The sequence below is a fragment of the Triticum urartu genome, chromosome 1A (genome assembly GCF_056163025.1).
Source record: "Triticum urartu cultivar PI428250 chromosome 1A, HENAU_Tu73, whole genome shotgun sequence".
In the NCBI taxonomy this organism is placed as follows: Eukaryota; Viridiplantae; Streptophyta; class Magnoliopsida; order Poales; family Poaceae; genus Triticum; species Triticum urartu.
The window spans coordinates 526887786-526900194 of NC_141873.1; the positions used below are offsets into that span (position 1 = coordinate 526887786).

The 12409-nt window shown below is 45.4% G+C and overlaps 1 protein-coding gene across 1 annotated transcript; it reads left to right on the plus strand.

Moving 5' to 3' along the window:
* Window positions 1–2702: 2702 nt before the first annotated feature.
* On the plus strand, window positions 2703–8069 carry LOC125537467 (ABC transporter A family member 8-like). Its single transcript, XM_087528594.1, has 18 exons — window positions 2703–2878; window positions 2977–3301; window positions 3387–3496; window positions 3579–3723; window positions 3880–3999; window positions 4188–4312; window positions 4486–4647; window positions 4882–5044; window positions 5178–5303; window positions 5401–5484; window positions 5582–5925; window positions 6010–6210; window positions 6426–6535; window positions 6632–6716; window positions 6838–6966; window positions 7059–7164; window positions 7319–7407; window positions 7593–8069. The coding sequence occupies exons 1-18, from the start codon at window positions 2777–2779 to the stop codon at window positions 7890–7892; spliced, it is 2826 nt and encodes a 941-aa protein (XP_087384720.1). The 5' UTR covers window positions 2703–2776; the 3' UTR covers window positions 7893–8069.
* Window positions 8070–12409: the final 4340 nt, after the last annotated feature.

Consider the following 12409-nt stretch of genomic DNA (forward strand, 5'->3'; position numbering starts at 1 on the left):
TGCTTATTTTGTCACACAATGCTTTGTGGCGAGTGTTTTGAGCTTGCAAAGATGCATTCATAATTCTGTTTATGCCATGCTCTGTTTTCTGCCAAGTCTGAAACTATTAATGAAACTTGCTATGTTTACATGGGTGCCATCATATTTTCTGTGCCTTTTTGGCTCATGATCAGTAAGGGACTTTTGTTCTATGCATTTATTAGATTCATTTCATGCCTTGTATTGCTATGATATGTCCCTGTAGCATGTTGTTTGCTAGCTCTAAACATGGCTTCCTGATGTTGTTTTTGACATGTTAGTATTTTCACTTAGTCTGTGAAGCTGATATCTTTTGCACTTTTGCCATGTTTGTTTGAACCTGTTCTTGTGTGATTTAGCCGTAACTCAGTGTTCATGTTTTGTCAAGCATCTCATGTACATCACTGCCATATGCTTTGTTGCTACGTTGGAGTGCAGTAGCTTAGTTTCTTGTTGCATTCTAGGTGGCATCATGATGTTAAGCGCAGTTTGGCATCATTCTTGTTTTGCTTGCCTTTTGCAAAGCGTGCATCCGTTTTCGGTGATCTTTATATCGATTTCAACCGAAATCATCTCATCTTTCCAGCGGCACACTTGGTTTGCCAAGATGATGCTTTGCTCATTCTTTCCCTTCCGGTGCATGCATATGCATTGCATATCATATCTTGCATATCATGCCATGTTTTGCATCATGTTGCTTGCGCATTGCACCGTGATTGATTGTTGTTCCATTGCTTGTGTTCTTGTTTTGGGTAGAGCCGGGAGACGAGTACGTGATGAGGTACCTGTCGAGTACGCCTTCGAGGATCAAGCTTTATTCGACAACTCTGAGAACTTTGCAGGCAAGATGACCATACCCTCGAAATCACTTCTATCTTTGCTTACTAGTTGTTCGTTCTATCTCTATGTCGCGCTACCTACCACTTGTTATATCATGTCTCCCATATTGCCATGTCAAGCCTCTAACCCACCTTTCCTAACAAACCGTTGTTTGACTATGTTACCGCTTTTGCTCAGCCCCTCTTATAGCGTTGCTAGTTGCAGGTGAAGTTGAAGTTTGTTCCATGTTGAAACATGGATATTGTTGGGATATCATTATTATATCTTATTTACTTTAATGCATATATATACTTGGTAAAAGGATGGAAGGCTCGGCCTTATGCCTGGTGTTTTGTTCCACTCTTGCCGCCCTAGTTTCCGTCATACCGGTGTTATGTTCCTTGATTGTGCGTTCCTTACGCAGTTGGGTGTTATGGGAACCCCTTGACAGTTCGCTTTGAATAAAACTCCTCCAGCAAAGCCCAACCTTGGTTTTACCATTTGCCTCACCACCACCTACTTTTCCCTTGGGAGTTGCGCTCCCGAGAGTCATCTTTATTTTAACCCCCCGGATCAGTGCTTCTCTAAGTGCTGGTCCAACCTGGGCGATGTCCGGCACCCCCATTTGCCTGACCACTACGATGAAGGCACTCTCTGCCTTATCTTCTTTAATATATGATACGCACATTTGTGCATATTTGAGAAAAAAAACATTTGTTTTGCTTGAGAAACAAGCGTCTCAAATGTTGAGGCCTGCAATTCTGCGTGGGGATTCACATAACGGCACGTCACTTGCTTGCTCGGCATCCGCATAGACACATCGCGTGCGTCTCTGTTCCCTTCAGCGATGTTGCGGATCTGAAGCCGTGATTGCATAGAAGCTACGCGCGCCATGCACGCCGAAGCAGATCACGTACGGCCGGGGAAAATGTGAGTATTTTATTAAAGTCGATCGATCCTTGTTTGGACCGGCCGGCCGGAAACACGGACGACGCTCTGATCACTTCACTCGTATCGCGAAGAAGAGATCGACGTCGTAATCCGGTGATGGAACAGTATATACTATGTATACTCTTAATACGGAGTACGTTTTTTTTTGGAGAAAAATACGGAGTACGTAATGTAACGTAAATGACGGGGGTTCGATAACTCCAAGGGAACCGCGTACGTTGGTCATGGGAAGCTAGCCGGCCGGCCATGCACAAAATCAGCAGCCCAGGATGGACATACAATGACGTCACTCCCACGTACGTACGCCTCCGTACAGTGATCGATGCTGCCATATTTGTACAACGGTGAAAACGATGATGCATCATGTTTCCTTGTTGATCTGGGTTCTTAACTGTCTTCTTGGTATCTCAGACCAAGTGGAGATAACTCCCAAACTAATCCAACTCTGCTGCGTACACTATATAAGTATATGTGAGCGTCCCTGTGCCTGGGGACTGGGGAGAGAAGGAGATCGACGTGTGCATGCAGCAAGCCAAGCCCGGTCGGTCGTCGGTCACCTCCTCCTTACGTAACGGCCGCGCGCGCGCGGGGGCGGGGAGCGGGATCAGACCGGTTACGTACTGCTCCGGTGTAGTAGTAGTGTGCGTCGAGCGTAACACCCGGCCGGAGTTAAGGTGGGCGGTGCAGCGTTGAACCGAGCGCAGCGCAGATCGAACGAGCGAGCAAGGAAGCGCGTGCGGTGCCAGGTTCCATGGAGGCGCTCCGCCGCGGACGGCGGCGGCACGCGTGATGCTCACGCCCTGCCGCGCGCGCGCGCCACGAGGTGCCACGCTGACCTAGGTCCTCCCTCCTCCGTCGATCCGCTTCGTAGTATATATGTATTGTATATGCCCGCGCGCGCTCTCCGTGTGCCGCTAGCTAGTAGTAGTAGCTTGCCTTCTTGCTTCCTTCCGACCGCCGCGAGCGAGTCAACCTTGATCCGCCGGCAATGGCGTCTGCGCCCGGCGGCCGCACTCGCACGCGTGGCCGTGCCCTCGTGAGGTTTTGCAGGCAGCTCCATGCCCTCCTCCTCAAGAACCTCGCCTTCCAGGTGAGTCGTCACTGATTTTCTTCTGCCTCTGAATTGATTCTCTCTTGTCGTCTTCTCTTCGGCCGGAATGACGACCGACGCGCGTTTGGTTTTTGCAGAGGAGGAACTGGAGGACCAACGCGGCCATCGCCGCGTTCCCGGTGCTGCTCTGCGCGCTCCTCGTCGGCATCCAGGCCGTGGTCGACCGCGAGCTGGACAGGCCCCCGTTCCGGTGCGGCTGCGAGGGGGGCCAGTGCGGCGTCCAGCACTCCACGCCCACGCAGGCCATGAGCTGCGAGGTGGCCGCGCCGCCCAGGTGGCCGGCGCTCGTGCAGGTGCCCGTCGTCCCGGCCTTCGTGCACGGCCGCCCTGCGCGCTGCACCAACGCGTCCTGCGCCCCGGTCTCCGTGCTCCTCACCGGACTCAACCGTGGCCTCTCCCAAAGTAAAATAAAAAAATAATAGTACTCTCCAACGATGACTCACGTGCGGTTTGTTTTGAGTTTTGACTGAACTTTCTCCATCGACAGGCCTTGGAAGGGGGCTGTTCGCAGACCTCTCTCCTTCAGACTATTTTCTCATGCCGACTGAAACTATGAACTCCTCATCCTCTCTTGACCACCTCTCCAAAGTAGTCCCTGTGAGTTGTTTGATCAGCCAAAATTGCTTTGTTATTCTTCTTTGGGAGGACGTGCATTGAATCCGTCAATCCATACATCCAGGGCTCCAGAACATTGCCCGCGCATGAGCTGTTCGTCGAGCCCGGCCTCGTGCCCAACGAGACCTTATACGTGATCCAATCAAACTGTTCGTGGCAAAAGCGCAATGTTTCAGGAAACTCTGATGGTGGAATGCCGCTCCAACTCGGTAAAAGATTTCTTTTCCCTGTATAATTGATACAATATCATGCAGGTGTTTTACATACATGATGCATGTTGTTGTTCCTTTCCTTTTATGAATATTCTTTGCACAGTACGTAGCAGCTTTTAATTCTTCTTCTTCTTTGTGAAATTAATGGGACAGACATGGAGTGTGTTCAAGGTTTGCCAATGTGGTGCGCGAGTTCATCGGTGATAGATCGTCGTTTGTTCAACGGTTATAAACGTGCAAATAAGAGGAGAAGATCAAATGAATTCCTTGCCGGTAGCCTGATCCGACTTTCGATATTACTTTTCTTTTAGTTCAGAATTTCAGATGTACCCCCTCTGTCCCATAATATAAGATCGTTTTTGCAAGCTGTTTTAGCTTGCCATACGATCTTATATTATGGGACGAAGGGAGTAGTTCTTTGTTGCGTAAAAAATGTCTCATTTTGGAGTGCAATCTTGCAGGTTATGACTTTCTTGATACAAGCAAGGGGCTGTTCCACGTATACGTTTCGTACAACTCCAGCTTCAGCAGGGACAATGGGCACCATTCCATGACAGTTTTGCGCGTTGCACGGTTGGTTAATATGGTACTATACTTACAAACCTGCCTGCAGCTTACTTTCAAGCTCATACTCAAGAATAAGCCGCCTTAATTAGTTTCTTTACCAGTACATTGTTTTTTTAGAAAAGGAGGATTACCTCCGGCCTCTGCATAGTTTCTTTACCGCTTAGTGCTGATTATTATGCATTTGAACCGTAGGCATCCACTGCATATCTCAAGCAGGTTCTTTCAGGAGTGAATGCGGAAATGCGCCTAGAATTTCTGAAAGAGATGCCCAAAGCTGCAATCAAAATGAAACTGGACCTCACAACTCTCCTCGACGCACTCTTCTTCACATGGACGGTTCAACTCCTCCTTCCAGTGAGTTCATTATATATATTCATTATATATATCGTCTTCTACAATCATTTACTCCTTCCAGTAAGTACTACAAGAAATATACTCCCTCCGTTCGGAATTACTTGTCGCAGAAATGGATGTATCTAGATGTATTTTAGTTCTAGATACATCCATTTCCAAGACAAGTAATTCCGAACGGAGGGAGTATGTCTTAGTGTTTGACGAGGCACTGATTTCAGTTGTTTTTATTTCCAGGTAATATTAACATATCTTGTTTATGAGAAGCAGCAGAACCTAAGACTAATGATGAAAATGCATGGACTCAAGGATGGACCGTATTGGCTGATATCGTATTCCTACTTCCTTTCCCTTTCAGGAGCATACGTGACCTTCTTTGCGGTTTTCGGCTCACTTATAGGTCCTAAATTGACTCCAGTTTAACTAAATTTAAGTTTCAGTTATGGTGTATGTGTCAACTGAATCCACGCACAGGCCTGGGGGCGAAAAAGCTTATATATAAATCATACAGAGAACTCTGATTTCTTTTGCAGGTCTCGACATATTCAGATTGAACAGCTATGTTATACAGTTTTTGTTCTTTTTTATCTACATCAACCTGCAAATTGTTTTAGCCTTTCTCCTCGCGTCATTCTTCTCATCGGTCAAGACTGCTAGTGGTCAGTAAAATCAGGCCTATTATTTAATTTCCTCAAATATGTGGCCTCCCCCTTTTATATCCTAATCAGGATCAGTCTTTTCTTTTCTGTGTTGCAGTAATAAGTTACATTTATGTCTTTGGCTCTGGCCTTCTCGGAGAAGCGCTATTGAAGTTGTTCATTGAGGATACTACCTTTCCAAGTAAGTAACTTCTCTACAATTCACCTAAAATTTCCAATTATGTCACTGATTTCAAACCACTCTTAATGAGTATAACATTGTTTTACATGTCTACTAGGGCCTTGGCTAGTGATAATGGAGCTTGTTCCCGGGTTCTCCCTCTACCGAGGAGTTTATGAGTTATCAGAGTATGCAGCTGCAGGAAGCTACATGGGGAAGCCTGGAATGCAATGGGGGGACTTGAACGACCCGATCAACGGGATGAAAGATGTTTTGATTCTGACGTCTATAGAATGGATACTTCTGCTTCTTGTGGCATATTTTTTGGACCACAGACCTGCATGGCATCCTATTTTTCTCTTTGGAATTCTGTCGACCAAGCACTCGTCACCATCATATAGGGCGAATCCAAGATCCAGGAGGGTCTTTGCTGATATGGCAAAGGATGATGTTTTCCTCGAGGTTAGTTAAGCATCCATATATGCTATAGCTGAACTGTTTAGCAGGCAGACAGTTCTGAATTGTTGTTCAAATTTTGACTTTCAGCAAAAGGTGGTGAAACGGTTACTGAAGGAAATGGACACTAGGAATATGATCATCTGCCACAATCTAAAGAAAGTGTACCGTGGAAACAACAGGAACCCCGACAAGCTTGCGGTGAGAGGGTTGTCGCTCGCATTGCACAAAGGGCAGTGTTTCGGAATGCTTGGTCCCAATGGGGCAGGGAAATCATCCTTCATCAACATGGTGAGTGACAGTCCAAAGTCTGCTTGGGACCCCGTATGCGTGTGTTGTCGGAATAAATTTTATTTAGACAGTGATCATGTGTCAGAGGCCATTAACAAAAACCCCAATTTCTCACTAATTTCTCATGAATCGTGAGTACCTCAATTTCTGTTAAGACACCGAAAATGTGCAACATAAAAAACAGTTGACACTGGCCATGGCTACAATATATGCAGATGATTGGACTAGTGGCGCCTACTTGCGGAACTGCTTACATACATGGAATGGATTTGAGAAAAGATATGAATGAAATATATGCAAGCATCGGTGTATGTCCGCAGCACGAGTAAGATCACAAGTGACCAGTCTTGCATTTTCCTTCTGAAGATGGTTTTGTCAGTGTTGGGATGACAACAAAAAATTCTCCAACTAATATATGCAGTTTGCTTTGGGAGACTCTGACAGGAAGAGAGCATCTACTGTTTTATGGTCGAATGAAGAATCTCTCGGGTGCTGCTTTAGTGAAGGTAGTTTCAAACCATGAACTAGAAAATAATAAGCAGATTACTACTGTACAATATTAACATAACATTCTTATTGCAAGGACTAGAAATTCATCTTATTTTATCATCATGTCTGTTAATCCAGGCAGTCGAGGAATCCTTGAAGAGCGTGAATCTTTTCCACTGCGGTTTCGGCGACAAATCTGTAAGCAAGTACAGTGGTGGCATGAAAAGAAGGCTCAGTGTCGCTATCGCACTCATCGGCAATCCTAAAGTACTTCCCACAATCATGTCTTCATTCCCTTCCACGCAATCTTCAAAACAATTCAGCAATGACCACCATCATTTTCGTTTGCGATAAATCAGGTGGTTTACATGGACGAACCGAGCACCGGATTGGACACGATATCCAGGAACGATCTGTGGAACATCATCAAGCGAGCAAAGAAGGAATGCACCATCATACTTACAAGTAATGAGTGCCTCTCCTATTTTTCACCCTGCCTTTCCTCCAGTTATTCACCATCATTCCAACATCAACTAGATGATCCCCTCCCTCCTTCTAAAAAAAAGATGCTAAACAGAAATCTACACTTAAACTGACTTGCTATACGGTGACATTTCAGCGCATTCAATGGAAGAGGCCGAGGAGCTGTGCGATCGGCTCGGCATCTTCGTGAGCGGAAACTTTCAGTGCCTTGGAACACCCAAGGAGGTATGCACCCCAGAATTAACAACAATCTGATGTACTATGCTTTGCTGATCAACAAAGTTGTCTTGGTGAAAAAGATGTTGGTAGTAAAATTTACCTGAAAGGAAAACATTTGGTCTTGGTAAGCATTTGGTTGCTGCAAATTAAGAAGGTGATACATTAATTTGGCAATGCAAAAAATGTTGCAGCTGAAGACAAGATACGGCGGCACCCGCGTCCTGACGATAACGACGGCGGCAGAGCACGAGGAGGTGGTGGCCCGGCTGATCGCCGAGCTGTCGCCGAGCGCGGTGAAGGTCTACGGCATGTCGGGGACGCAGAAGTTCGAGCTGCCGAAGCGGGAGGTGAGGCTGGACGGCGTGTTCGGCGCGGTGGAGGCGGCGAGGGCCATGTTCCCCGTGCATGGGTGGGGCGTGGCGGACACCACGCTGGAGGACGTCTTCATCCGGGTCGCCAAGGACGCCCGCGCCTTCGATGTCCTCTCGTAGTCCTAGCGGCGGCGGCGGCGGCTAACTAGCCAGCTTAGGGTGGAGATCTGAAATGTGTACAAATTTGCGATTTTAGGGCGATTTGTTGATTGTTAGGTTAGAAATGAACTGAACTCCCGAACTGCTTGACTACACACACTTGAACTGGTGCCATAGCCAAAGTTTCATCAACGTTCTAATCCGGGAAATGATCGGTGTCATGGAAGATTCGAAATTCTCTGACATCGCACACCTAAATTTTCCCGTGACCCTCAAAACCGTCTGAAATTCAGTAAACTGAAGTAACCGAGCCCATGCGCAAGGGCGGGTGGTGCCGTGGATCTGGCCAATATGTCGGCACTGCCTCTAGGTTGCGGCATTGTGGGCCCAACGGTCTCTGAAAGGGCTTTGACCTTATGGTCCAGCGACAACGGTGATGATGGGCGATGATCAACCAGTCGGCAATCTGGAGCAGACGATGGTTCCTTTGTGCTCTTGCAGGGACATGGTCATTCCCGCATCGGACTGTTAGTGTATGCATCGCGAAGGGTGATGCACAACATTGATCGTGTCCTTCCCCTTGGTATAATCAGTTTCCACAGGCGAGAATTGCGGAGCTAGTGGCGGCGCGTGGTGTTGTTGTCCGATTTAGATTAACCATTAGTTGTCACTTGTGAGGACGGTGCGGGACACCGGAATGCCCCAAACTCGGATTTACGCAGTGTCGTGCCCTTCCTCCTGAACATCATTTGTGCTAACAGCTCTTGTCCTAGTTCAATTTTCTGACATTAGAGTTGAACTATCCCTCTGTCCTAGTTCAAATAATTATACACTAAAATTTAACTGACTCTTAACCAGTGGCGAAATGCTTCCCCTCTTGCCTCCTCCTATCACCCTGAATGGACCGCGTCCGAGACGGTGTGCCGGTTCAAATCATCCACTTTGACTAGTAGGGCATTGGCAGCCGCTGAGGCAGATCGTCGGGCACGACTACCGTCCCTGCCAGCACCCAACGGGAAGGACGACAATCCACGACTGGCGACGCCTCCTTCCAGCAGTTTGAGTCTAGGGGAGTCTGGCGCTTGCACATGCACACGTACTAAAGTTTTGGCATGAGAAATTGAGAAATCACTGAGACTGCACATTTATAACGTGTGAACATTTTCTAAACGGCACAAAGATTTATTATACCTTATTATCATTTTAAAAAATTGCACGAACACATTTTTACATTTCATGGATATTCATTTAAACATGAGAACCATTTTTAAATGTCATAATTTTCTGAATGATATGATCATTTTAATTTTCTTTTCAGAGTTTCATGAACATTTCAAAAAAAGATGAACACATTTTAAACATGTGAATATTTTTAAAATTCCACGAATTTATTTTTAATTATACGAACAGTTTTTAAAAGCCGCATGAATAAACTTTTACATTCCATGTAAATTTTAAAAAAGTAAATTAATTTATTCCATATATGCTACACAGATTTTTTTGAAATATAAGTAAAAAAAATTTTTTTAAAAGCACGCCTCCCGCTGGATAAAAGGAAAAAATGCTGGTACCCTGAAAGGTGCTCCTGGGCCGGACCAGTTCAGGCCCCTGGCCCTGGCCATGCACAGAACATAGCCCACCACTGCCGTTCGACAGGATGCCCGCGAGGCCGCGACAAAGCGCCAGCGCTATATCTCGCATTCAGCGAGATGGAAGGATCTCCTCACTGGAGCGCTGTAGCAATAGGGGAGCCGATCACAGGTTGAGGCCTCCTTTGGTTCATAGCGTAGAAAAATCGTAGGAATAGGAAAGTCATAGGAAATGAGATGACATGTATCTCAAATCCTATGAGTACGAATAGGAAAGGAGATGCCCTTTGATTCACATCATAGGATTTTTTTTCCATTGAGTCTAAGATAATGTTTATTTTCCTATAAAATGTAAAGGATAGGAAGAATTCCTCCATAGGAATAGGATTTCATTCCTATAAATCAAAGGGCTCTAAAGGAATTTTTCCTATAGAAATCCTATCCTATGAAATTTCTACAAGATTCTTCTATACCGAAGGAGGCATGAGCGTCTACTCCTACATTGCTAGCCACTGGGGTAGCATGTGTTTCGTGACGGATTCCAAGGCGCGATGTACTTGATAGGAAACACGCTAGCATTTCATAGGTTTTTCTAGGTATTTTTGTTTCTATTCTGTTTTATTCACTTTTATTCAGGTTTTTTTCCCTTTTTCTTTTGTTTCCTTTCTTCTCCATTTTTTTCCTTTTCATTTTTTTCATTTGTTTCCTCGGTTTTATTTTTCATTTTCATTTTTTCTTTGGTTTATTTTGTTTCTTCTTCGGTTTTCATTTTTTGGTTTTCTTTGTTTCTTTTCAATTTCATTCTACTTATTTGTATATGCATGTTTAACATTTTAACTATGCACATTTTAACATTTTTTTAAACGCCTGATTAGTAGTTGTCAAATAAAAGATTAACATTTATGAGTGCAACACTTGCCTAACTCCGCCATCGCGACCGGTCTGCCGGTCTGGGTGGTCACCTCCCGCCGTCGGGGCGGGCGGCTGAGTCGCGGTGCGCCACCAGGCAGCGTAGCGTGAGGACTGAGGGTGATGACCCAGGGGCCGTGGTTGCTGCTCATTGATGCAATTTATGACATCAGATTTGTCAAAGCTGTGTACGTATTTTCCAGTGCAGGGGTGCTTAGCGCCATATCATTTTCTTACCATGCTGCAAAAGAATAGAAGTTGGTTTCCTTGCCGTTATGTGTTAATCCATTTGCCATGCCTATTGCTACGATTCGTATCTCGTACTTCCTCTGTAAACAAATATAAAAACGTTTAGATCACTAATTTAGTAATCTAAACACTTTTATATTTTTTTATGGAGGGAGTATTAATCTCAGAATACATAGGTTTTTGTAGGATCTAGAAGTAGATGTGTCTAGAGGGGGGTGATTAGACACTTAATGCTAAATTTGCAATCTTTAAACTTTTTCGATTTAAGTGGAGTTTAGGCACAATTTCAACATACACAATACATATCAAGCAAGCATGCAAAGAGTATATGAGCAGCGGAATGTAAAGCATGCAACTTGCAAGAATGTAAAGGGAAGGGTTTGAAGAATTCAAACGCAATTGGAGACACGGATGTTTTTCCCGTGGTTCGGATAGGTGGTGCTATCCTACATCCACGTTGATGGAGACTTCAACCCACGAAGGGTAACGGTTGCGCGAGTCCACAAAGAGCTCTACCCACGAAGGGTCTACGAAGAAGCAACCACCCACAAAGGGTCCACGAAGTAGCAACCTTGTCTATCCCACCATGGCCATCGCCCACACAGGACTTGCCTCACTAGCGGTAGATCTTCACAAAGTAGGCGATCTCCTTGCCCTTACAAACTCCTTGGTTCAACTCCACAATCTTGTCGGAGGCTCCCAAGTGACACCTAGCCAATTTAGGAGACACCACTCTCCAAGAAGTAACAAATGGTGTATAGGTAATGAACTCCTTGCTCTTGTGCTTCAAATGATAGTCTCCCCAACACTCAACTCTCTCTCATAGGATTTGGATCTGGTGGAAAGAAGATTTGAATGGAAAGCAACTTGGGAAAGGCTAGAGATCAAGATTCATATGGTAGAAATGGAATATCTTGGCCTCAACACATGAGTAGGTAGTTCTTTTTCAGAAATAGGATGCTGGAAGTGTAGGCTTAGTCTGATGGCTCTCTCTCCGAATGAAGAGGAGGTGGAGGGGTATATATAGCCTTCACATAAAATCCAACCGTTACACACAGTTTTCCAATCTCGGTGAGACCGAATCAATAAACTCGGTCGGACCGAAAATGTAAACCTAGTGACCGTTAGAGATTTTCGGTGGGACTGACATGCAACTCGGTGGGACCGATATGGTTAGGGTTTGGGCATAACGTAATCTCGGTGAGACCGATTACACAAACTCGGTGAGACCGAATTTGGTAATTAGCTAACCAGAGAGTTGGTCAGGCAAACTCGGTGGGACCGATTTGCTCTTTCGGTGAGACCGAGAAGTTACAAAAAGGAAACACTGAATTTACATTGCAATATCGGTGGGACTGATTGCATATCTCGGTGGGACCGAAAATATTGCAATAGGTAACAGAGAGTTTGCAATCCCATTTCGGTGAGACCGAGATCCCTATCGGTAGAACCGAATTGCTAGGGTTTGGCAGTGGCTTATGACAAGTGAAACTCGGTGGCGCCGGATAGAAAGAATCGGTATGACCGAGTTTGGCTTAGGGTTTAGGTCAATTGTGGAAGTGGAAAAGTAGCTGAGGATTTTGGAGCATATCATTAAGCACATAAAGCAAGAGGCTCATTAAGCAACACCTCATCCCTCCTTGATAGTATTGGCTTTTCCTATGGACTCAATGTGATCTTGGATCACTAAAATGTAAAATGAAGAGTCTTGAGCTTGAAGCTTTAGCCAATCCTTTGTCCTTAGCATCTTGAAGGAGTTCCCACAACCTTTAGTCCATGCCACTCCATTGT

Coding starts and splice junctions, on each gene's coding strand:
- LOC125537467 (XM_087528594.1), top strand. CDS start 2,777: ATGGCGTCTGCGCCCGGCGGCCGCACTCGCACGCGTGGCCGTGCCCTC. Junction 3,497..3,578: donor ACCTCTCCAAAGTAGTCCCT/GTGAGTTGTTTG, acceptor CCATACATCCAG/GGCTCCAGAACATTGCCCGC. Junction 5,045..5,177: donor GGTTTTCGGCTCACTTATAG/GTCCTAAATTGA, acceptor TTTCTTTTGCAG/GTCTCGACATATTCAGATTG.